The sequence below is a fragment of the Staurois parvus genome, unplaced genomic scaffold, assembly GCF_062004578.1.
Source record: "Staurois parvus isolate SC_StPar_1 unplaced genomic scaffold, SC_StPar_1.0 ptg001985l, whole genome shotgun sequence".
Taxonomy (NCBI): domain Eukaryota; kingdom Metazoa; phylum Chordata; class Amphibia; order Anura; family Ranidae; genus Staurois; species Staurois parvus.
This window is the reverse complement of record NW_028319781.1, coordinates 307-26,923: the sequence shown is the minus strand read 5'-3', so window position 1 is coordinate 26,923 and position 26,617 is coordinate 307. Positions and strand designations below refer to the sequence as shown.

General features: G+C 48.8%; 1 protein-coding gene across 1 annotated transcript in view; it reads right to left on the bottom strand.

Moving 5' to 3' along the window:
• The window catches only part of CGN (cingulin), a 35,403-nt gene extending 9,742 nt beyond the window's left edge, over nt 1-25,661 (bottom strand). The window contains exons 1-9 of the mRNA XM_089664679.1: nt 24,541-25,661; nt 17,372-17,463; nt 16,155-16,224; nt 15,719-15,817; nt 15,479-15,627; nt 9,243-9,381; nt 8,503-8,715; nt 5,830-5,978; nt 2,587-2,728 (exon numbers count right to left, since the gene is read on the bottom strand). Coding sequence (XP_089520805.1) covers nt 2,587-2,728; nt 5,830-5,978; nt 8,503-8,715; nt 9,243-9,381; nt 15,479-15,627; nt 15,719-15,817; nt 16,155-16,224; nt 17,372-17,463; nt 24,541-25,626 — 2,139 coding nt within the window. The 5' untranslated portion in view covers nt 25,627-25,661. The remainder of the gene's footprint in view (nt 1-2,586; nt 2,729-5,829; nt 5,979-8,502; nt 8,716-9,242; nt 9,382-15,478; nt 15,628-15,718; nt 15,818-16,154; nt 16,225-17,371; nt 17,464-24,540) is intronic.
• Nucleotides 25,662-26,617: the final 956 nt, after the last annotated feature.

Here is a 26,617-nt window from a genome sequence, read left to right as displayed (position 1 = left end):
TTTTTTTCCCTTATTCCTGCTATCCCCCGAGAGGATTTTATTGGTTTAGATGTCCTTCTGTCTGATAAAAGTTGTCTGCAGTTATCTTCAGGGTTTTATCAATGATGACAACCTTGTCACCCTTTTACAATCTCCCCAATCTAGTAAAGTTGGGTGGGTGTTGCTGTCAAAAGTGAAGGAGCCATTATCTCCCCATGCGAAGGTCTGAGCTGAAAGTAGGACTTTGTGTCTACGTTGTGCTGGTCGTGGCTCAACTAGGTATAAGAGACAACATAGCAGACCCCACCGGCACACATACTCCAAAAGGTCCTACAAAGCTAGTTGTGAGGTGCTCTTCAGACCAGACGTTCTCAACAGGGTTCTAGGCAAGCCCAGGGTTCCTCCAGTGCAAGGGTCCAATCTAAGGCCCCAGGGTCAGATGTGGACCTTTGCTCTCCTTTATCTTGCCCTTAGGGCACTACCCCACCCACCGACGCCAACGATGGGGCACCACGCCTCCCAACGATGGGGCACCACGCCTCCCAACAACGCCAACGATAGGGCACCATTCCCCCCACTGATACCAATGATGGGGCACCACTCCTCCAAACGACGCCAATGATGGGGCACCACTCCCCCCACCGACACCAACGATGGGGCAGCACTCCCCCCACTGATACCAATGAAGGGCATTGTTACTGCCACTGATGCTGGGGCATTTTCTGCTCCCACTGGCCAATCTGGCCCCTTAAAGCCTGAAGGACAGTAAACTGGCCCTTTGCTCAAAACGTTGAGACCCCTGCTCCAGAGTTTTCTAGGCATTGTTTGAGCTGTGGCTGATTAACCTCCCACAAATGGTGCCTGCCTATTATCAGGGCCAATGCCAGTTGACAGTTCCGGATACAGGACACTGATGATCTTTTTACTGGTGGGATGGGAAGATGCAAAAAGCCCATTGCTGAAAAGAATGGCAGAGGTACCCAATGTGGTGTCTCTAAGGATTGGTCAGGGTCATCAAGTTTCATCGAAGGGCTTTTTACCTCCTCTCATCCTACAAGTACAGTGCTCACCTAAGAACCCATTGAGCAGGGTTTCATGGAGCTCTAGGGTTCCTCCAGAAGATGCTAGGGGTTTCTTGAGCAATGCTCAATTTCTGCCTCTCAGATCAGTTCACACTGACACAACTGATCTTTTTAGTGATCTATAAGGGGGTAATTCTTCCCAATGCCAACAAGTAAAAAACATTCTTCTCACTGACCATCACACTAATGCACCATGAGTTATAGATATAGGAATTAGAAAGGGTACCCCGAGACCAGAAAATTATTTTAAGGGTTCCTCTGTGTTGAAAAGGTTGAGAAAGGGTGCCATAGAGAATCCAGGATTTGGACCCTCGCAGCATCAAGAGCAACTGATCTCCACTCATGGAGGGTCTCATGGTTCTCCCTGTCTGGGTCACCACAACCTCACCAGAGGCAAGTAGTTTTCTTTATTTTGGTTCTCTAGAGGAAATAACTACATTTAGATAGCTACTACTCTATAAGGGCTCCCCTGCCTCTACGTCAGGCTTTTTTATGGGCCTCCATAGCTTTTTCTGACCCTTTAGACCAGCTTCTCTTAACACAAAGGAACCCTTGCAATAACTTTCCGGTCTCAGGGAACCCCTTCTAAGAATTGCTAGACCTACAAGTCATGAAACATTAGTGTGATGGTCAGCAGGAAGACTGCTCCTTACACTTGTGGTCACTGGGAAAAATTCCTCCCTTACAGATAGCTAAAAAGTTCAATGGCGTCAGTGGGAACTTATCTGGGAGGCAGAAATTGCTCATGGAACCCCTTAGCAACATCTTGGGTTCCATGAGAAACCCTGCCTTAGACCATTGAAGACTACCACCACCTGAATCCCAATGATATTTTTAGCTAGCATTCTGACCACCACTGCAAGGGGGAAGGGGAGGGAGCTGGAGATGGCATCATTTCCACTGGCCACCCATTGGTTTTAGCAAGGATTCCCCAATATCAAAAAAATAATTTTGAGGGTTCCCCTGGGGTAAAAGGTTGTGAAGGGCAGTAGAGTGGCTAAATGGTTAGTGCTTCCGCCTGGCAGTACTCGGGTCCTTGGTTCGAATCCCAACCACAGCATCACCTGTCTATAGTTTGCATGTTCTCCCTGTGCCTGCGTGGGTTTCCTCTGGGTACTCCGGTTTCGTCTCACACTCCAAAGGCATGCTGGTAGGTGAATTGGATCCTGTCTAAATTCGCCCTAGTATGTGTATGTATTAATGTGAGTTAGGGACCTTAGATTGTATCCTCCTCGGGGGCGGGGACTGATGTGAATGTACAATAATAATAATTAAGCTGCTTTAGACAAAGGCAGAAAAAAAAAAAAAAAGTAGTTAGATGTGGTGTTAAGGAACTCCTTCTTAAAAAGGTGGACAGAGTGTACCTAGCCAATATGAATTTAAATCCTCGAATCCTTTCATACCCTTCCTGAAAAACTGGAGAAGATTCAACAAAAAGGGACATCTATACCAGACTAGAACAGAACAGATCAGGAAACAGACATTCACACAGGAAAAGGCAGCTACTCGAACTACAAATACGAACCCTCTTGGTAGACTCCGCCTCTCCGGCCTCCACAGATCCCTTCTTGGCTCGCTCCAGCTCAGACTGCACGAGGGCAAACCGATCTTTCATCTCACTCAGCTCGTCCTCGAATTCTTCCTTCTCCGTCTTGAGCTGTAAGACCCTGAAAACAACCCCCATACCCCGGACATAGGTGAGATGGGGGTCAAGATAGTAGAGCAAGGATTTCGAAGAACAGCAGACATGTGTACGCATTCGAAAACGTCCCACTTTCTGCCCACATCTACAGAATGATTGTTCATGGAGTACCTGTCCTGTCAGCTCAGCCACCAATTGTAATGCGAAAGAGAGAAAAGGTCAGAGGAAACCGCCTCTGCTGTGTGGATTCTGAAGATCACAGATCATGCCTCATACAACCAGCGGCATGGATGCGTCCTGTATAAAAAGGTTTCCAGCCTTTCGGTAACAGCTTGAGGAAGACCCTTTTCCGTTGACTGTCCCCTCTGTAGAAAACCAGCTCCATAAAGACATGGTTTGACCAGTTGTGTGGAGGAACTTGAATGACCTGCACAGAACCCTGACCTCAATCCTACTGAATGCCTTTGGGATGAGTTGGGACGCCAATGGCGAGCCAGGACTTCTAATTTAACATCAGTGCCTTATTTCGTAAATGGGGGCCAGCTCCATAAAGACATGGTTTGAGGAGTTTGGTGTGGAGGAACCAGAGTGTCCTGCACAGAGCCCTGACCTCAACCCTACTGAACACCCTTATGATGAATTGGAATGCTGAATGTGAGCCAGGTCTTTTGTTTTTGGCGCCCAACATATGAGCCAGGTCTTCTCATCCATCATCAGTACCGGACTTCATGTCTTTATGGAGCTTGCCACCATTTACGAATTCCGGTACTGATGTTGGATGAGAAGACCTGGCTCATGTGTTGGTGCGCAAAAAACAAAAGACCTGGCTCACATTCAGCATTTCAATTCATCATGAGGGTGTTCAGTAGGGTGGAGGTCAGGGGTCTGTGCAGAACACTCGGATCCCTCTACACCAAACTCCTCAAACCATGTCTTTATAGAGCTAGCCATCATTTGAGGTCAGGTACTGATGTTGGATGAGAAGACCTGACTCACATGTTGGGCCTCATGTTGGGTGCCAAATAAAAAGACCTCGCTCCCAAACAGCTTTCAGTTCATCACGAGAGTGTTCTTTAGGGTTGAGGTCAGGACTCTGGTGTGGAGGAACTCGAGTGTTCTGCACAGAACCCTGACCTCAATCCTACTGTACGCCTTTGGGACGAGTTGGGACACCAATGGCGAGCCAGGACTTCTAATCTAACATCAGTACCTTATCTCATAAATGGTGGCCAGCTCCATAAAGACATGGTTTGAGGAGTTTGGTGTGGAGGAACCCGAGTGTCCTGCACAGAACCCTGACCTCAACCCTACTGAACACCCTCATGATGAATTGGAATGCTAAATGTGAGCCAGGTCTTGTTTTTGGCGCCCATCATATGAGCCAGGTCTTCTCATCCAACATCAGTACTGGACTTTGTAAATGGTAGCAAGCTCCATAAAGACATGGTTTGCGAAGTCCGGTACTGATGTTGGATGAGAAGACCTGGCTCATATGGTGGGCGCCAAAAACAAAAGACCTGGCTCACATTTAGCATTCCAATTCATCATGAGGGTGTTCAGTAGGGTTGAGGTCAGGGTTCTGTGCAGGACACTCGGGTTCCTCCACACCAAACTCCTCAAACCATGTCTTTTTGGAGCTGGCCACCATTTATGAGATAAGGTACTGATGTTAGATTAGAAGTCCTGGCTCGCCATTGGCGTCCCAACTCATCCCAAAGGTGTTCAGTAGGATTGAGGTCAGGGCTCTGTGCAGGACACTCGAGTTCCTCCACACCAGAGCCCTGACCTCAACCCTACCGAACACTCTCATGATGAACTGGAAGCTGTTTGGGAGCCAGGTCTTTTTTTGGCACCCAACATGTGAGTCAGGTCTTCTCATCCAACATCAGTACCTGACCTCAAAATGATGGCCAGCTCCATCAAGACATGGTTTGAGGAGTTTGGTTTGGAGGAACTCAGGTATCCTGCACAGAGTCCCCACGTCAACCCTACTGAACACCCTTGTGATGAATTGGAATGCTGAATGTAAGCCAGGACTTTTGGCATCCAACGTGAGGCCAGATGTGTGAGCCAGGAAGTCTTCTCAAACATCTGTACCTGACCTCACAAATAGGTACAAATTCCCACGGACACTCCAAAATCTTCTGGAAAACCTTCCCAGAAGGATGGAAGGTATTATAGCCACAAAAGGGGGGCAACTCCATATTAATGACCTTTGTTTGTGAATAGGATGTCTGACAAGCTCATTTAGGCGTGACCCTACAATAGTGCTTGGGGATCCCCGCTCAGACGGTTGGTGTCCTGTAGGATGGATGCCGCTGAATCAGGGTGCAGGCCAGGGGGATGGGTTCGTCCAGACCCAGAGCATGCAGGCAAAGTAAAGAGGAGGTTTCCTGGCTGCCGCACACCTCACCCGGAGGTCATGATTAAGCCCCAGGACAAAATGCGTTGGAGATGTGGTCTTGATGGACCGAGCTGAGGCTGCTTTCATCGGTCTACTACACAGCCGGGTGAGGTGTGCGGCAGCCAGGAAAGCTCCTCTTTGCTTACAAGCTCATGGTGTGAAGGTCAAGTGTTCAAAAAACAGTTGGCCATATAGTGCATGTGATATGTAACCAATACAAATAATATGAAAACGAGAAAGGGACAGGCCAACGAGGGGAGATGGAACACCTTATCACAATGCAGATAGTACATTCTAGGGGGAGGGACTCCCACTCGCAACGGCCCGGCACTGAAGGGACTCCCACTCGCAACGGCCCGGCACTGAAGGGACTCCCACTCGCAACGGCCCGGCACTGAAGGGACTCCCACTCGCAACGGCCCGGCACTGAAGGGACTCCCACTCGCAACGGCCCGGCACTGAAGGGACTCCCACTCGCAACGGCCCGGCACTGAAGGGACTCCCACTCGCAACGGCCCGGCACTGAAGGGACTCCCACTCGCAACGGCCCGGCACTGAAGGGATGCCCATTCGCAACGGCCCGGCACTGAACATATTAGCATCTGACCAATGAGAATCCACAGACAGATATATTGTGGTCATTAGAGTATATCTAAGTATAGGCCTTCACAAAATATAAGCAATCACTGAGAGCAGGGCGTTGATCTGCTGTGGACACTCACTCCTGCTTTGAGTTGCGAAGTTCGTCTTTGTTCTTCTGGAACATCTCCTTCCACTGGGTGATCTCCTCGCTGCTCTCCTCCAACTCCCTCTGTAGGTTCCTCACCACCTGATTGATCTTCTGACGCTCAGACTCCAGGCTGATCTGATCCTGTGGTATGGGGGGGAAGGGGGGGGGGGGAGGGACAAAAGAGGTTACAGAAGAGAGGATGGGACAAGTCAGAGGAGGAACATAAATCAGAAGGCTGGAACATTATGGAGACCCAACTGAGAGGACAATGAAAACTGGTGACCACATAGCAAACATAGGAGAAGACAACATGGGATGCTGTTGATTAACCAATGGGTGGCACCATCAGGTGATCGAGCAGTTATACCGGGGCCATGGCGGCAGCGGTCAACCATAACGCAGTATTAAAAATTTCCAGCCGGCGATCTCCTAACCTGGAAAAGTGATCCAAGTAGCGGATTAGCCGCTGGAGGATCACTTTTACAAGCAGTGGGCGAGTTCACCCCCCCCATCCTTGTTTTCCAGGCTCTCATATCCCACCAGGGAGCCGGGGATCTAATCCGGTGGTTGCGTCAGCCTAGAACAGAGGTGACCAGGGACCGTAATGTCCCCAATCATTCCTAAGCATTTTGTCACTTCCGGTCAGGGCAAATGTAAAAAAAACACTACGATTTTGTTTTTCTGGAAAGCATGAGATCGACGGTTTTTGGGGGTTTTTTTCCTGTTTGCGCTCAGGCTTTCCAGGGTAGAGGAGTGATCTGGGGGTCTTATAGACCCCATATGTCTCCATAAAGAGCACCTGTCATGTTATACTGCTATCAAAAAAGGATGTTTACATTTCTTGTGACAGGAATAAAAAAAAAAAAAGTGATTATATAAAAGGAGGAGGAGGAGGAGGAAGGAAGGAGAAGAAGGAAGGAAGGAAAGGAAGGAGAAGAAGGAAGGAAGGAAAGGAAGGAGAAGAAGGAAGGAAGGAAAGGAAGGAGAAGAAGGAAGGAAGGAAAGGAAGGAGAAGAAGGAAGGAAGGAAAGGAAGGAGAAGAAGGAAGGAAGGAAAGGAAGGAGAAGAAGGAAAGGAAGGAAAGGAAGGAGAAGAAGGAAAGGAAGGAGAAGAAGGAGAAGGAAGGAAGGAGAAGAAGGAGAAGGAAGGAAGGAGAAGAAGGAGAAGAAGGAGAAGGAAGGAGAAGAAGGAAGGAAGGAGGGAAGGAGAAGAAGGAAGGAAGGAAGGAAGGAGAAGAAGGAAGGAAGGAAGGAGAAGAAGGAAGGAAGGAAGGAGAAGAAGGAAGGAAGGAAGGAGAAGAAGGAAGGAAGGAAGGAGAAGAAGGAAGGAAGGAAGGAGAAGAAGGAAGGAAGGAAGGAGAAGAAGGAAGGAAGGAAGGAGAAGAAGGAAGGAAGGAAGGAGAAGAAGGAAGGAAGGAGAAGAAGGAAGGAAGGAAGGAGAAGAAGGAAGGAAGGAGAAGAAGGAAGGAAGGAGAAGAAGGAAGAAAGGAAGGAAGGAAGGAAGGAAGGAAGAAAGAGGAAGGAAGAATGAAGAAGGAAGGACAGTGTATAAAAAATAAATAAAAATAAATGGTGTTTGGAAAACCTCTGCACTAATACCGCGTGATATAAAAACATTGCAACGAACGTCATTTTATTCTCCAGGGTCTCTGCTAAAAAGAAAAATATCATGTTTGGGAGTCCTGCGTAAATTTTATAGAAAAAAAAAAAAAAAAAAAAAAAAAAAAAAGATTTTTCTTCATGTAGGAGAGAAGTGTCAGAAAAGGCCTGGCCTCCAAGTGATTAACCACTTCAAGTCTGAACACTTTTACCCCCTTCCAGCCCAGGCAAATTTTCAGCTTTCACACTTTGAATGGCAATTGTGCGGTCATGCAACACTGTACCCATATTAATTTTTTTTTCATTTTTTTGGAGACAGCTAAAACCTTTATTTTGGTGGTATTTATTCACCACTGGGCATTTTTATGCTATATGAATGAAAACGTTCAAATATTTTGAAAAAAAAAAAATTATATTTATATATATATATATATATATATATATATATATATATATATATATATATTTATTTTTTTTTCTTATAAAAATTTTGCAAATAAATAATCTCTTCATAAATCTTGGGCAAAATGTATTCATTTATCTTTTTAGTAAAAAATTAAAAAAAAACCCAAATTAGTTTATAACCAAAAATTTTACTTTTTTCTTTTTACATTTTTATATTGTTTTTTTTTTAAACATACTGTCACCCTAGCAGTAGAGTGTCACCATGGTACTACTTGTAGGGGCACCGATCACGGTGCAGCGCGCTCCCAGGGAGCACACACAGGCAATGGATGCAGGGGGATGTTTTGAGACATCCTCCAGCATCGGCAGCGCCCCCGTCTGGCCGTTTATCTACATGGGCCGGACGGGAAGAGGTAAAAACGGGTCAGATAACGAAATACCAACCACCGAACATGGGAGGCCATACCGGCAAGAAATGAACAAAGGCTGCAGGACAAACAGGTGAGGTCACAAGTACAGGCAATGGACAAAAGCATGGAGGACATGACGCAGGACGGACAGACAGACCAAGCAGCGAAGCATGCACCACAGACGTAGCGGCGTAGGATGGCGGACGCACAACCCAAGCAGACTCTAAAGTTCTAACGTTCTCCCTCCGATACCTGGGACACGTTGTCCATGTTTTTCCTCAGCTGCTGCAAGTCCTTCTGGTACTGCTGACGCACTTGATCCATCTCCTTGTCATGATTGGCCACCTCGTCTTTCAGCGCCCCCTTTAGGGCGGTCAGTTCGCGATCCTTCATCCTCAGCAGCTCCTCCTGCTTGTAGCGGATCTGCAGAACGTCATCCAGCTCTTCTTGCATCTCTTGAAGCTCCTGAAGGATGGAGGGAGTGCGGTGGGAAGCGGTATGGGGGTAGGTGACCTTTTACTAAAGGGAGGGACACCACGTCACCAGCTGGGTTGTTCTACTGGCCTGTTGTAGGATGGGATAACCACACTAGGGTTCTGCCCTGATGGAGGAGGCCTCTTGGAACCCCCGAAAGCACACTGCAGTTTTTTTTAGGACTACTGTGTACAAACTTTATTTGAACCGTCAGGTCTTGGCACTTTCTCCTTGTACAAATCTTGAGATATTACCCCGGGCAGACATTTATCTGTCCCTGACAAGGAAAAAAAATATTTCTAGGGGGGGAATCAGTTGCACCGAGGACAGCATGTCAGCTCAACACCAGATATTGGCCAGAAGGTTGAAGAAGAAGAGGCTTGAGCTCTGTTTTACCCAATTATGTAAAACAGGCACTAGGGACAGTAGCTAAAGCAAGCTGCAGCGCCAAGCTAGCTCTCAGGGGGGAGTAGCTTGCCCGGAAGTCGGGGACCTTGATAGCAAGGGTCAAAGCTTACCTTCAACAGGGCGCTCTTGTCTGCAGACACCCCCTGAGTCCGCTGCCTGGTCACCTCTTCCTTGGTGTCCTGCAGCTTCACCTCCAGGGACCTCATTTTAGTTTCCACCTGTTCTTTGCTCATCCGAACTTCTATCAACCTGTTCAAGAGAACACAAAACGTCAATGAGCATGTTGGGCCATCCACCCAGCTGTGTGGTGAGACAATCATACCAGGCCTCAACCCTGACGAAGGAGGCCTCTTGGAACCCCAGAACTCCATCGCCCCTTCGCATTCCGACAATGGGTCATGTAATCTGATATGTACAATTTGCTGATTTCTCTGCCACTCAAATCTACAGTCACTGAGATAAATTCTCATGCGTTTTACGGACCCTTCTTTGAATATTTTGCATGCTTGTTCTGTGTCTGCCAGTCAGGAACACCAAAGCCAGACACAGCCATGAAAGTAGAACTTTCAGAAGAGGAACAATGGTGTGTGTACTGGCAAGAGTCTGTAAACATCTGACCATTGCACCTACATGAGCTTGTTGGACATTCTATTCCAGAGTCATGGCCATTTATATAGAGTTGCCCCTTCTTCCCATGACCTTTTAGATGGAGTGCCTCCCATCACTATTGTGGTCATAACATCCTCCACTCTTCTGGGAAGACTTTCCACAAGATTTTGGAGGGCGCCTGTGGGAATTTGTGCCCATTTGTGAGGTCTGGTATGGATGTTGGATGAGAAGACCGGCTCATCAGCCATCCAATTCATCCCAAGGGTATTCAGTAGGGATGAAGTCAGTGCTCTGTGCTGGATACTCGGAGTGCCTCCATATCAAACTGGTTAAACAATGGCCGTATGGAACTGGGATTGTACACAGAAGACCTGACTTACATTTGGTGTTCCAATTCATCCCAAAAAGTGGTCATTAGGGTTGAGACCAGGGCTCTGTGCAGGACTCGAAGTTCCTCCATGACCTCAAGACTACTGAACACCTTTGGGATGAGAAGACCTCATACCAAAAAGTGTTTTGTAGGTTTAAGGCAGTGTTTCTCAACTCCAGTCCTCATGGACCCCCAACAGGTCATGTTTTCAGGATTTCCCTCAGATGAAACAGCTGTGGTAATTACTAAGGCAGTGAAACTGATCAAATCACCTGTGCAAAATAATGGAAATCCTGAAAACATGACCTGTTGGGGGTCCATGAGGACTGGAATTGAGAAACACTGGTTTAAGGACAGGTACTGATGTTGGGTGAGAAGACCTCATAACTAAACAAAAAAAAAGTGTTCTGTAGGTTTAAGGGTAGGTACTGGATGTTGGCTGAGAAGAACTCATGCCAAAGAGGTGTTCCGTAGGGTTAAGGGCAGGTACCTATGTTGGGTTAGAAGACCTCATACCAAAAAGGTGTTCTTTAGGGGTAAGGGCGGGTACTGATGTTGTTGAGTGAGAAGACCTCATATCAATAGGTCTGCCAAAAAGTAGGGATGAAGTCAGTGCTCTGTGAAGGACTCAAGTTCCTCCATGAAATCAAGCCGACTGAACACCTTTTGGATGAGAAGACCTCATATCATAAAGGTGATCCGTAGGGTTAAGGGCAAGTACCCACGTTGGGTGAGAAGACCTCATACCAAAAAGGTGTTCTTAAGGGGTAAGGGCAGGTACTGATGTTGGGTGAGAAGATCTCATATCAAAGGTCTGCCAAAAAGTAGGGATGAAGTCAGGGCTCTATGCAGGACTCTCAAGCTCCTCCATGATCTCAAGCCTACTGAACACCTTTGGGATGAGAAGACTTCATACTAAAAAAAAGGTGTTCCGTAGGGTTAAGGGCAGGGACTGATGTTGGATGAGACAACCTCAAACCAAAAGGTGTTCCATTGGGTTAAGGGCAGGTTTGGATGTTGGGTGAGAAGACCTCATATCAAAGATTTGCCAAAAAGTAGGGATGAAGTCAGGGCTCTGTACAGGACACTTGTTTCTCCAAATCAAAACTGGTCAAACCATACCTTTAAGGAGCTGGCTTTGTACACAGGGTACAGTCATGCAGGGGGAACAGAAAAGGGTCTTCAAACGGTTAGCAGAAAACTGGAAGAGCACAAAATGTCTACAGTGCCTTTGTGTGATGGAGTATTATCAGGACCCTTCACTGTGAACACCTGAACCATTTGGAGGGATTCACATACTTTTGGCAGCATAGGTAGGTGTCATTATGGGTAACGTCATATGGCCATAAGGTGTATTTCTGCAATGGCAGGGACACTGCCTGCAGTACTTCTGCTGTGCCTACAGGTGTCGCTATATCCCAACTAATACATATATCTATAGCTGACAGTACAGTGAAGGAAATGCGTATTAGCTCCCCGCGTGATGCTGAATGTTCGCCCCTCACACAGAAACGATCGGTCTAACAATGGAATGTTCGCCCCTCACACAGAAACGATCGGTCTAACAATGGAATGTTCGTCCCTCACACAGAAACGATCGGTCTAACAATGGAATGTTCGTCCCTCACACAGAAACGATCGGTCTAACAATGGAATGTTTGGTGTAACACTGAGAGACAGAATACAACAACAAATTCAGCAGAAATGCGTCTAACAAATGATGACTGATCTGCATGTTCATGAGGGAAAGAAGGATTTGATCCCCTTCACAAAACATGACTTAGTACTTGGTGGCAAATCCCTTGTTGGCCATCACAGAGGTCAGACGTTTCCTGGAGTTGGCCCCCAGCTTCGCACACATCTCAGGAGGGATTTTGGCCCACTCCTCTTGGCAGATCCTCTCCAAGTCATTAAGGTTTGGTGGCTGACGTTTGGCAACTCGAACTTTCAGCCCCCTCCACAGATTTTCCATCGGATGAAGGTCTGGACACTGGCTAGGCCACTCCGGGACCTTAATGTGCTTCTTCTTGAGCCGCTCCTTTGTTGCCTTGGCCGTGTGTTTTGGGTCATTGTCATGCTGGAACACCCATCCACCACCCATTTTCAATGCCGTGGCTGAGGGAAGAAGGTTCTCTCCCAAGATTTGATGGTACATTGCCCGTCCATCATCCCTTTGATGCGGCGCAGATGTCCTGTCCCCTTAGCAGAAAAACACCCCCAAAGCAGAATGTTTCCACCATCATGTTTCACAGTTGGGATGGTGTTCTTGGCAGCATTCCTCCTCCTCCAAACACGGCGAGTTGAGTTGATGCCAAAGAGCTGGATTTTGGTCTCCTCTGACCACAACACTTCCCACCAGTCCTCCTCTGCATCATTCAGATGTTCAGTGGCAGACTTCAGACGGGCCTGGACATGGGCTTTCTTGAGCAGAGGGACCGTGCGGGCACTGCAGGATTTCAGTCCTTGTCGGCGTAGTGTGTTACCAATTGTTTTCTTGGTGACTGTGGTCCCAGCTGCCTGGAGATCATTGACAAGATCCTCACGTGTAGTTCTGGGATGATTCCTCACTGTTCTCATGATCATTGACACTCCACGAGGTGAGATCTTGCATGGTGCACCAGACCTAGGGAGACTGACACTTGTTTTGTGTTTCTTCCATTTGTGAATGATTGCACCAACTGTTGTCACCTTCTCACCAAGCTGCTTGGCCATAGTTTGGTAGCCCAGTCCAGCCTTGTGTAGGTCTACCATCTTGTCCCTGACATCCTTGGACAGCTCTTTGGTCTTTGCCATGGTGGAGAGTTTGGAATCTGATGGTTTGATGGCTCCTGTGGACAGGTGTCTGTTATACAGGTAACACAATGAGATTAGCAGCACTCCCTTTAAGAGACTGCTTCTAATCTCAGCTTGTTACCTGTATGAGACACCTGGGAGCCAGAAATCCTGCTGAATGATAGGGGATCAAATCCTTCTTTCCCTCATGAACATGCAGATCGGTCATCATTTGTTAGACGCATTTCTGCTGAATTTGTTGTTGTATTCTGTCTCTCAGTGTTACACCGAACATTCCATTGTTAGACCGATCGTTTCTGTGTGAGGGGCGAACATTCCATTGTTAGACCGATCGTTTCTGTGTGAGGGGCGAACATTCCATTGTTAGACCGATCGCTTCTGTGTGAGGGGCGAACATTCCATTGTTAGACCGATCGCTTCTGTGTGAGGGGCGAACATTCCATTGTTAGACCGATCGTTTCTGTGTGAGGGGTGAACATTCAACATCAGGGGAGCAAATACGCATTTCCTTCACTGTCTATACAGCATGTCCGACACCCGCTAGGAGAAAGAATCAGTTCTTTCTTGTATTCTCTGTCGGCGTCCTTCAGTCAGATCCAGGGCGTCAGATAAAAGGGATCTGGAGGTATATTGCCGGCTACAAATTAACTTGGCATATTTATAATGGACTTGTCAATGACACGGAGCTGCACCCTCGGCCTGTCTGGACACGGGCATATTTATAATGGACTTCTGTCACTGACATGAAGATCACCTTGGAACTGCTAAATACCTGAATAATCGTATAATGACCTGGAAATGACTCAGCACATTAGAGAATATTAAAGCTCCATTATTGGCCGAATAGATCTCCTCTACATACAACGCCGCCGCCATTAATAAAGGGAAAAAAAAAAAAAAAGCCAATAGAACAAAATCTCTTCTGCTGTACAATCAGTTTCATTTTTTTCAACCAGATTTTAGAATAAAAAGATAGTTGGGTGTGACGAGTGGCTTTGGGACAGGAATGGCACTTATTACCAGTTAAAGGTCCAAAGTTGTGAATTAAAAACTTGAATAGCCTGGCTGATGAGCAGTTAAAGCTTTTCAACCAGACTCCCTGCCCCTCCTGTGATCTAGTGGTCCTGGAGCGCACCCGCCTGCAGTCCTGGAGCACAATCGATCCTGGAGTGTATCTGCCCGCAATCCTGGGAAGCACAAGGGCCCGCAATCCTGGGAAGCACAAGGGACCGCAATCCTGGGAAGCACAAGGGACCGCAATCCTGGGAAGCACCAGCCAGGCTGATGGAAGTACACATCCAGTGCTCTCTTTAGATCTGTGTGTTCTTGTTCTGTAGAGGATTACACTGACCTTGGATTATTATAAAATGGGCCCAACCGCCCCCAACCCCCGGGAGCACGACCGCCCCCAACCCCCGGGAGCACGACCGCCCCCAACCCCCGGGAGCACGACCGCCCCCAACCCCCGGGAGCACGACCGCCCCCAACCCCCGGGAGCACGACCGCCCCCAACCCCCGGGAGCCCGACCGCCCCCAACCCCCGGGAGCCCGACCGCCCCCAACCCCCGGGAGCCCAACCGCCCCCAACCCCCGGGAGCCCAACCGCCCCCAACCCCCGGGAGCCCAACCGCCCCCAACCCCCGGGAGCACAACCGCCCCCAACCCCCGGGAGCACAACCGCCCCCAACCCCCGGGAGCCCAACCGCCCCCAACCCCCGGGAGCCCAACCGCCCCCAACCCCCGGGAGCACAACCGCCCCCAACCCCCGGGAGCACAACCGCCCCCAACCCCCGGGAGCACAACCGCCCCCAACCCCCGGGAGCACAACCGCCCCCAACCCCCGGGAGCACAACCGCCCCCAACCCCCGGGAGCACAACCGCCCCCAACCCCCGGGAGCACAACCGCCCCCAACCCCCGGGAGCACAACCGCCCCCAACCCCCGGGAGCACAACCGCCCCCAACCCCCGGGAGCACAACCGCCCCCAACCCCCGGGAGCACAACCGCCCCCAACCCCCGGGAGCACAACCGCCCCCAACCCCCGGGAGCACAACCGCCCCCAACCCCCGGGAGCACAACCGCCCCCAACCCCCAGGAGCACAACCGCCCCCAACCCCCAGGAGCACGACCGCCCCCAACCCCCGGGAGCACGACCGCCCTCAACCCCCAGGAGCACACCAGCCAAGCTGATGGAAGCACATACAGTGCTCTTTAGATCTGTGTGTTCTTGTTCTGTAGAGGATTACACTGACCTTGGATTATTATAGAATGGGCCCAACTGCCCCCAACCCCCGGGAGCACAACCGCCCCCAACCCCCGGGAGCACAACCGCCCCCAACCCCCGGGAGCACACCAGCCAAGCTGATGGAAGCACACACAGTGCTCTCTTTAGATCTGTGTGTTCTTGTTCTGTAGAGGATTACACTGACCTCGGATTATGGTAAAACGGGGTCAATTTCCTGGAGAGCATTAAAGTTTACTGAAACTGCTTTCACTTTTTGGCTGGACTTTCCTTTAAAGGAGGAGCAGAAGCATCTGTGGACAGAAGAGGGTTGAGGGACAGCAATGGACTTACTCTTGGTTCATAGAGCTCAGCTCACTTTTCTTCTTCTCCAACAACTCTTTCAGCTTCTTACATTCCTCCACGCTCTCCTCCAACTGGATTTCCAGTCTCTGCACAGAGGCTGTGGGACGATCCCGTGAAATCTCCTGCTTCATCCTTTGCTGCAAAGCACCGACAGGGGGTCAGGATCCAGTCAGGAAACAAAAATTTAGAAAATAAAGAAGAAGTGCAGGGGCAACATCCTGGTCTCACCTTTATCTCATCCTCCAGCTGTTGTTGGAGCTGAGAAACCTTCTTCTCCAGTTCCTTCTTCTGGTTGACCAAAGTCCTGCTGTCTTCTCCAGGAGAGGTCTGCAGAGACATAACATTTACCTCTATTACAGACCTGGGATAGACATTTTATCTCAGAAGACCATTAAGGTCGTTAGAGGGGTTCATGGAAAATATGTTTTATCATACACATCCTAATATACACAAAGAAGTTCTCTGGTAGAAGGCCTCTTGCGGTGTCTCCATGTGGTCGCAATTCACTAGTGAACTTGAATTTTGAAAGAAGGGGTGTCGGAGACCACAACTTTGGCTGGAGATTTCTTGCCTTGCAGCCACATAAAGACACCGTAATAGGGACTTCTACCAGGGACATGACAGGTTCATTTTAGGGCTACCTTCCCCCCAACACCATTCTTACCCGCAAGGCTTGAAACTTCTCCAGGAGAAGGCCGGTCTTTTTCCTCAGCATCACCTCACTTTCATTAGATCTGAAACAAAAGGATACATCTTGGTGTAAAAAAAAACAAAAAACAAACAACCACACATACCATATGCGGACCACAATCCCCCTGGCCGGGCTGAAGATGCCTTTCAGGTGGCACTCAGGGTGTTAAGCTGAACCAACTTTGGGGAGACTCATTATTAAGCCAAAAGCAGGACTTTCCATGGAAACTAGACCTACACACCAATATATAGGCAACTACTAAAAGTTCTTCTAGGGAAGCGGTTCCCAACGTTGGTCCTCAAGTAACCCAAAAAGGTCATGTTCTTAGATTTCCTTCATCTTGCACAGATTCTTGAAATCAATCTCAATAGCATGGTAGTTATGGCAGCTATTGTATCTAAGGGAAATTTGCATGGTCTGTTGGGGGACTTGAAGATGAAGGAACCACTGCTCTAGAGATTCAAAGTCACCCATAGGGTAAGGTTCTTCAAATGTCTAGAAGGGCTGAACCACTTCTCTAGGGGTTCCAAGTCACCCATGGTGTAAGAAGCTTCAGATGTCTAAATGGACTACACCGCTGCTCTAGAGATTCCTTGTCACCCATGGTGTAAGGTGCTCCAAATGCCTAGAACTGCACCACTACTCTGGAGGTTCCAAGCCACCCATGGTGTAAGGTGCTTCAGATGTCTAGAAGGACTACACCATTACTCAGGGTCTCCAAACTATGGTCATCCAGCTGTTGAGGTACTACAAGCCATATCATGCCTCTGCGAGTCTTGCCTGTGGCTGTCAGTCTTGCAAGGCCTCATGGGACTTGCAGTCCCTCAGCAACTGGAGGGCCATAGTTTGGAGACCCTGTTACCAAGTCACTCATGGTGTAAGGTGCCCCAAATGTCTAGAAGAAGAACTGCATTGTTTTATTGGTCACTCCGACCAAAGAAACCTCCTAATCCCTATAGAATAAGACATTCAGCAGGGGTAGGGGAATACCTCATAATGACTACAGTAACCTCAGACCCAGATTCGGTCAGGCAGTCTAACTCTCCAATATCTAGCTAACCATGAAATATTTGTGGGTGGAGGAACTCTTAAGTGGTACTCTTCTGGTGGTCAGTGATTGTTTTGTAACAATTTCTTCATTCTGGCAAACAAACCAGTGTGGCAAGTGGGAAAAGTTCATCCATAGTTACCCATCTCGCAGGATGTTGTAGATCATTTCCCGGGTAGGGTCACTGTCCTCTTTTTGTTGGTCCTTCAGGAGGTCAGGGGTGCTCTTCAGCTGCTGAAGGAAAGAGAATTCATCAGCTGGACATCTCATAGTATAGAAAAGTTGACTCTCACTTTAGGGGTATCTAAAGGCCAAAATGTTTCTTTTAGAAGGGTAGACCCCCCCTCCCCCCCGTCACATTTCTATTGCCACCGGTGTCCCCCGCTGGACAGATTCACTATTTCGGTGACCATAAGCAGAAAACGAGAGGGAATTCCAACGCAGACAACTAACTGTAAACCTAGATAGAGCTTAAGATCTCCACTCAAGCTGTCAATCCTAGAGTAATAGCATCCTCAGCCGACTCTGTCCAAGCCAACGCGTTTCGTCCTAGAGTGAACCGCGTCGAACGTGGCTTGGCAGGACACCCTGTAGCTCTCATTTCTTCAGGTCATGGTATATATGGTGGTATGGTTTACTAGAAAACCCCTGTAAAACAAAAAACCTAAGGCGCCATCCCATGAGGTACATTTATACGATACTGAAAGGCTTCCACTCAACCCAGAGAAAAAATGAGGACTTTTAATGCGTCAGCACAAAAGTATCTAATAAAAGAATTTACAGCTTTTTTTTTTATATATTAAAATACAATTAAAAGCCACATCTTCAAAAATTGCCATCTCCAGAGTATGATTCATAGTATATGAAACTTGATGAACCGAAGCATTTCCCATCTAATTTGCTTCCTCAAGATGAGCTTGCTTGTATATTCTCAAGACATGGCCGACAGTAGAAAATCAAAATGGCAAATCACCTAATCCGGAGACAAAATGATGGAACAAACCAAGATAGCATCCAGCAGAACATCTACAATAGGCAGTCTCAGAGTCCATCAAGAATGCCGGGATAGGGATGCCTGAATGGTCTAAACCCGAACCCTCCAAAAAAACAAACCAGCAGTCTTACAACCGTCAGGACTCAGTTATAAGGGCAATCCCCAAAGATTCCTTTTCTGGCATCCCTTCTGACCGGCCTGGGAACGGTTTTGGTCTACATGACAGTATAGGCTACTGCAATGCGGATGAGCGGGGATGCCAGCAAAAAGAATGTTTGGGGATCATCCATAAGATGGAGTCCTGATGGTTGTAAGGTTGGCTGGTTCTTTTTTGGCAGAATCGGTTTAGACACTTCAGGCATCCCCGATAGATGTTGAGTACGCTAGTTTTAGATGTTCTGCTGGACGTTCTCCTAGATGCCATCTCAGCGTCTATCAAGAAAGCCAGACAGGGATGCCTGAACGGTCTAAACCCAAACTCACCAAAAAATAACCAGCCGTGTTACAACCATCAGGACTAGTTACAGTTGCAAGAAAAAGTATGTGAACCCCTTGGGATTACGTGGAGTTTTGCATGAATTGGGCATAAAATGTGCTCTGAACGTCATCTAAGTCACAATAGAAGAACAGTCTGCTGAACATAATACTACACAAACATTAGATGTTGCCATGGTTTAATTGCACATAACATGTAAACATTCACAGTGCAGGGAGGAAAAAGTATGTGAACCTTTGGACTTAATAACTGGTTGACCCTCCTTTGGCAGCAATAACCTCAACCAAATGTTTCCTGTAGTTGCAGATCAGACCTGCACAACGATCTGGAGTCATTTTGGACCACTCCTCTTCACAAAACTGTTTCAGTGTAGCAATATTCTTGGGATGTCTGGTGTGAATCGCTCTCTTAAGGTCATGCCACAGCATTTCAATGGGGTTGAGGTCAGGACTCTGACTGGGCCACTCCAGAAGGCGTATTCTGTGCTGTTGCAGCCATTGTTTTGTTGAATGACTTGTATGCTTTGGGTCATTGTCCTGTTGCATCACCCATCCTCTGCGGAGCTTCAGTTGGCGGACAGATTGTCGTACGTTTTCCTGCAAAATGGCTTGATAAACTCTGGAATTCATTTTCCCATCAATGACAACAATCCGTCCAGGCCCTGAGGCAGCAAAGCAGCCCCAAACCACGATGCTCCCTCCGCCATGTTTCACAGTGGGGATGAGGTTTTGATGTTGGTGTGCTGGGCCTTTTTTTCTCCACACATAGTGTTGTGTGTTCTTCCCAAACAACTCAATCTTGGTTTCATCTGTCCACAGTATATTCTGCCAGTAGTGCTGTGGAACATCCAGGTGTTCTTTTGCAAACTTCAAACGTGCTGCAATCTTCTTTTTGGGCAGCAATGGCTTCCTCCGTGGTGTCCTCCCATGTACTCCATTCTTGTTTCATGTTTTCCTGATTGTAGATGTGTCAACAAAAATGTTAGCATGTGCCAGAGATTTCTGTAGGTCTTTAGCTGACACTCTGGGATTCTTCTTTACCTCATGCAGCATTCTGCGCTGTGCTCTTGCAGTCATTTTTACAGGACGACCACGCCTAGGGAGAGTAGCAACAGTGCTAAACTTTCTCCATTTGTAGACAGTCTGTCTTACCGTGGACACATGAACATCAAGGCTCAAGGAGATACTTTTGTAACCCTTTCCAGCTTCATGCAAGTTAACAATTCTTGATCGTAGGTCTTCTGAGAGCTCTTTTCTGCGAGGCATGGTTCACATCAGACAGTGCTTCTTGAAACCAGTAAACCCAAAACAGGTGTCAGCAACACATCCAATATCATCACACTGATTGGAGTCAAGGTTGGCTCACTCTTGGCTCCAATTAGCTCTGGGAGAAGTCATTAAGCTAGGGCCTCACATACTTTTTCCTCCCTGCACTGTGAATGTTTACATGTTATGTGCAATTAAACCATGGCAACATCTAATGTTTGTGTAGTATTATGTTCAGCAGACTGTGTTCTTCTATTGTTCTGACTTAGATGACGTTCAGAGCACATTTTATGCCCAATTCATGCAAAACTCCACGGAATCCCAAGGGGGTCACATACTTTTTCTTGCAACTGTATATGGGCAATCCCCAAACATTCCTTTATGGGCATCTCCAAACATTACTTTACTGGCATCCCCACTCACTGGCCTGGGCATCATTTTTGTCTACATGAGGTTATAGGCTACTGCAATGCTGGTGAGCGGGGATGCCACCAAAAAGGAATGTTTGGGGATAATCCATAGAAAAAGAGCCAGCTGCCTTGCAACCATCATTATGTCAGAATCATGTTTAGACCATCCCCGTCCGGCATTCTTGATAGCATCTACGAGAACGTCCAGCAGAACATCTAAAAATATATCATACTCGGCATCTATCTCAGCGTCTACCAAGAAAGCCAGACAGGGATGCCCGAATGGTTTAAACCCGAACTTGCCGAAAAACAGCCAGCCGCCTTACTACCATCAGGACTCAATTATAAAGGAAGATCACCAAAAACATTCCTTTACTGGCTCACCGGCATTGAGGAACCTCATGTAGACAGAAATGGCGCCCAGGCCAGTGAGCAGGGATGCCAGTAAAGGAATGTTTGGGAATCATCCATATAACGGAGTCCTGATGGTTGCAAGGCGGCCAGATCTTTTTTGGTGACTTTGGGTTGAAGCCATTCAAGCATCCCAGATAGATGCTGCAAATGCCCTTTAGATGTTCTGATGGACGTTATCGTAGATGCCCTCTTGGTTTGTTGTTCCATTAGTTGTCCCAGGATTCGGTGATCTGCCATTTAGATTTTTTGTTGTCAGCCATATCCCGAGATGGTACAAGCAAACGCATCCCGAGGAAGCAAATTAGTTGCGAAACGCGTCGATCCACCAAGTTTCATAAGCTATGCATTGTTCTCTGGAGATGGAAGTTTTAGAAGATGTGGCTTTTACTTGTATTTTAACCACTTGCCTACCGGGCACTTATACCCCCTTCCTTACCGGGCCAATTTTCAGCTTTCAGCGCTGCCGCACTTTGATTGACAATTGCGCGGTCATGCAACATTGTACCCATATGAAATTTTGATCATTTTTTTCTCACAAATAGAGCTTTCTTTTGGTGGTATTTACTCCCCGCTGGGCGCTTTACTTTTTGCGCTATAAATTTAAAAAGTGTAAAAAATTTGAAAAAAAAAAAAAAAAAAGTTTCTTTGTTTCTATTATAAAATTTTTCAAACAGGTATTTTTTCTCCTTCACTGATGTGCGTTGATGAGGCAGCACTGATGGGCACTAATAGGCGGCACTGATGGGCACTGATAGGCGGCACTGATGAGGTGGCACGTATAGGCGGCACTAATATGCAGCACTGATAGGCGACACTGATGATGGGTACTGATAGACGGCACTGATTGGCATCACTGCTGGGCACTGACTGGCGGCACTGACTGGCACAACCCCTGGGCACTGACTGGCAGCACTGCTGGGCTGCACTGGTGGGTGGCACTGGTGGGTGGGCACAGGTGGGTGGCACTTCTGGGCACAGGTGTGCGACACTGCAGAGTGGCACAGGTGGGTGCACTGCTGGGCACAGGTGGGTGGAACTTGCGGGTGGCATTGCTGGGCACCGATCATCAGGGCACTGATGATCGGTGCCGATCCCCGCTCTGACAACTGCCGGTTCTCGGCAGTACTTTCCTCACGATCTGACAGCGTGAGGAAAGTGCAGCCGAGAACCGGCACTTGCATTTCCCTGTGATCAGCGTGTCATTGGACACCGCTGATCACGTGGTAAAAGGCCGGTATGATTGGCCTTTTACCACATCACGTGATCAGCTGTGTCCGTAGGACACAGCGATCACGGAGATCACCGGGTGCGCGCCCCCTGGGGCGCGCAGGAGAGCGCGTTCTGGGCGGACGTCATACGACGTCCACTCAGAACTGGCCGGCCGCAGTTTAGCCGTCATTCGGCTATCTGCGGTCGGCAACTAGTTAATGTATAAATAAATCTGTACAAGTTTTTAGATACTTTTGTTTTGGTACATCCATCCCCATTTTCCAGTCCTCTGGGTCAACTGGCAGCCTTTTGATATGGTCCAAAAATATCTGGTAGTCACTTTCAGCCGGACTTCTTCTGTAAGGTTTGACATTTTGTAGCTTCTCCAAGGCGCTTCAGTTCTGAGAGCCCAGAAGATACCCCAACACTTACATCTTCATCCAATCACCATGGAAGGTGTCAAGGCAGATGCTGATTTCCAAGAACAGGATGAGAGGTATGAGAGTTATGGAACCGCCCTGTTCTAATTATAGAATCCCATCCTTGGTGTCAGGAACCCATTCACATGGCTGAAGACGTGTCGACTAATCACCGGGGCAGATGGAATCTGTCGTCCACATTTATATGCCTTTTTAACAATAAAGTGAACCAAATAATTAACACCTACGCAGACTTCCTGGCACCAAGGATGGGATTATATAAATAGACAGAACAGGGTGGATCCACAACTTTTATAGCTCTCATCCTGTTCTTGGACAACCAACATCTTCACCACGGTTGTATGGAAACCTCTAGAGTTCCTTGAGCAATTTCTGCCCACACTGATCTTTTTAGCCATCTGAAGGAAATGTTCCCAGTGACCACAAATGGTCACCAAGGAGAGTGCTCCTCATCACACCGATGTACGGTGATCGGTAGATATAGGCATTAGTGGTAGGGGGTTCCTTGAGACCACAAACCGATTTCAGGGTTCATCCACCTTAAAAAAGTTGAGAAATGCTGATCTACAGGTTGAGTGGTGATTGGATGAAGGTGTCAGTGCTACCATGGAGGTAAAAAATGTTGGGGATGTTCCTGACACTCATTAGAAACAAAACTGGAGAAACTACAAAACGTCTTCAGCATTCAAGTCCAGCTGAATGTCACCAACTACTAGGAGCCATCTCGCCAATAGAATACTACTCCAAGTGTCTCCAGGTTGAACCCGGATATTTTCATGGAGTAGAGGTCCCGTTCTATCAGAAATAGATACATTTTTAAGTCACAGATGGCCACTCCCCATCTTCAGTGTGTTACAGCCAAGTCAGAATCAGGAAAAAACCAGCAACAATCAAAAATCAACTTCTCATCATGTGCCTTAGTTGTGATGTAGTGGTGGAGGTGGGCGCAAATACAACACCCCCAGCTGACTACCAATCATGTTCGAAGGTGGGTGCCTGTAACTGCTAATATCAAAATCTGGAGGTCTCTTAGAGCAGTGGTCTTCAAACTATGGTCCAGGGGCTGGATGCAGCCTTTGGTTGCCTTTATCTGGTCCTTAGGATCCCTCCCGACACCTATGGACGGGGCACCATTCTTCCAGCCCTCCCCGACACCTATGGACGGGGCACCATTTCCCCCCCCCCCCCCCCCGACACCTATGGACGGGGCACCATTCCCCTCCCCGACCCCTATGGACGGGGCACCATTCTTCCAGCCCTCCCGACACCTATGGACGGGGCACCATTCCCCTCCCCGACACCTATGGACGGGGCACCATTCCTCCCCCCGACACCTATGGACGGGGCACCATTCCTCCCCCCGACACCTATGGACGGGGCACCATTCCTCCCCCCGACACCTATGGACGGGGCACCATTCCTCCCCCCGACACCTATGGACGGGGCACCATTCCTCCCCCCGACACCTATGGGTCACTATTCCTCTCACAGACACCAACAAATCGGTCATTATTTTTGCCCTCCCTAACACCAACAATGGGTCATTATGGGGCACTATTCTTCCCCCACTGACACCAACGATGGGGCACTAATCCTCCCACTGACACCAACGATGGGGCACTAATCCTCCCACTGACACCAACGATGGGGCACTAATCCTCCCACTGACACCAACGATGGGGCACTAATCCTCCCACTGACACCAACGATGGGGCACTAATCCTCCCACTGACACCAACGATGGGGCACTAATCCTCCCACTGACACCAACGGTGGGGCACTAATCCTCCCACTGACACCAATGGTGGGGCACTATTCCTCCCAATGACACCAGTAAATCCTGGCCCGCCTAAAGTCTGAAGAATGGCAAACTGACCCTCTTAGACGTTTGGAGACCCCTGCCTTCGAGTCAATACGGAGAGAGAATTTTTGATAGATTAGATTTAGGGTCCAAACACCTCTAGTCTTCGATTGTTTATCTAGAGTGGCTCTTATTTAACTCGACCCAATTTTGTTTCTTCGATCGTTTTTCCTCCCTCTGGGTTGGAGAATTTTCTTCCCAGACACAAGACATGGAAATTACCTGCATTTCCGCCTGGGCCGTCCTCTGCTGTCTTTGGGTCACCGGTTCCTCCATGGTTTGGTCCAGCCACTCTTTGGTCAGTCGGGTCCGGTTGACGCCCTCCCTCTCCGGCGGTTGCCTGGTGAACGGCCGACTCTCCGGCTGTACTTTCCTCTCCACGGTCTGGATCTCCCGAGAATCGGCGATGTCTTGGTGATACTTCCGCCCGTCCAGGCTCTGCGACCGTTTCCGGTCGTCTTTCAGAACCTGACTACGGCGCCCCGTTCTCCCCCGTACCTGGATCTTGCTGTCGAATTTATTGATGAGCGAGTCGACGGAGGAGAGGGGTTTGGTGTCGATGTCCTCGCTCGGCAGCTTTGGTGAAGAGAGCGAAGGCCCGTCCTTCCTCTGTTGAGAAGATCTGCTGGAAAAGGAGGTAGGCTGTTGGCTCGTTGCTGGTTTGAACCCGCCTCTGGTCGAGTATTCGCCATTATCGAGCTTCTTCAGACTGCCGCGACTGCTGGAAGACTGAGAGTACGTTGTGTCCAGGGTGGAGGACCGCTCGCTGTAGTGTCCGTCATAGCCGCATGAGTCTTCCAATTCATGGTCCAGTAAGGAGCCATGTGACTGGGATCTCCTAAGCTCCTCCTTCCGCGCAGGCTGCAGGGCCCGGGGCTTACTGCGAGGCTTGGCGTTCTGCTCTTCGTCGGACGTGCTGCTGTACTGCGATCCGGCCGGTCTGAAGCCCTTCGCCTCGTAGGGATTTTCTGGCATGTCCAGGTCGGAGTTGATGGACCGGACCGTGTGACTGGCCTTGGTGGCCATTCCCTGGTAGTCGGGCGGGGGGTTCGGGGACGTGTTTCCATAGCTGTTGTCGGTTTTGATCTGCACGCCGTAGGAAGACTTGGCTTTGTCTCCGCTGTTCAGCACCACGAAAGGTTGCCCATCGATCCCCTGGACGCGGATGGCCACCCCGTAGGACTCCTGCTTGGACCGTCCCCTCCGCGGCTTGTGGTTCTCCTTCAAGTCATCGATGAACCGGATTTGGACCCCCTGACCCACTGGCATGTGCTGGTCAGCCATGTCTCCATCAATACGTCTTTCCATTCAATGGACTCTTCTGAAAAACAGAAAGACAAGAAAAACGGTGAAAATCGGAACCTCCGGCGTACCACGAGGGCCACAAAACTCCACGTCTGGTCATTGACCCGAAACCCAAATCACTGCAGATCTCAAGGAGTCAAAGTCCACCGGACTTCCCTGTCCTGGCCAACTGCATTGTGGGAGGGGCAGCGACAACTTACTAGGGGGAAATCGTATTGTGGGAGGGGCAGAGACACAAACTACATTGTGGGAGGGGCAGAGACACAAACTACATTGTGGGAGGGGCAGAGACACAAACTACTGCAGGAAATCTCCCCATTGTGGGAGGGGCAGAGACACTACATTGTGGGAGGGGCAGAGACACAAACTACTGGAGGGGAAATCTCCCCATTGTGGGAGGGGCAGAGACACAAACTACTGCAGGGAAATCTCCCCATTGTGGGAGGGGCAGCGACAACTTACTAGGGGGAAATCGTATTGTGGGAGGGGCAGAGACACAAACTACATTGTGGGAGGGGCAGAGACACAAACTACATTGTGGGAGGGGCAGAGACACAAACTACTGCAGGAAATCTCCCCATTGTGGGAGGGGCAGAGACACTACATTGTGGGAGGGGCAGAGACACAAACTACTGGGGGGGAAATCTCCCCATTGTGGGAGGGGCAGAGACACAAACTACTGGGAGGAAATCTCCCCATTGTGGGAGGGGCAGAGACACAAACTACTGGGAGGAAATCTCCCCATTGTGGGAGGGGCAGAGACACAAACTACTATAGGAATCTCCCCATTGTGGGAGGGGCAGAGACACAAACTACTATAGGAATCTCCCCATTGTGGGAGGGGCAGAGACTCCACCTAGACTTGTACCATCCATTTTTATTATCACCCCCCCCCCCCCCGGTATCCAGGACACCGGTCACACATACAGGAAGATTGCGGTGGCGATGAGGTCGGGACGTAATACGAGTAAATCGGCTTCTCCCACCAAATACT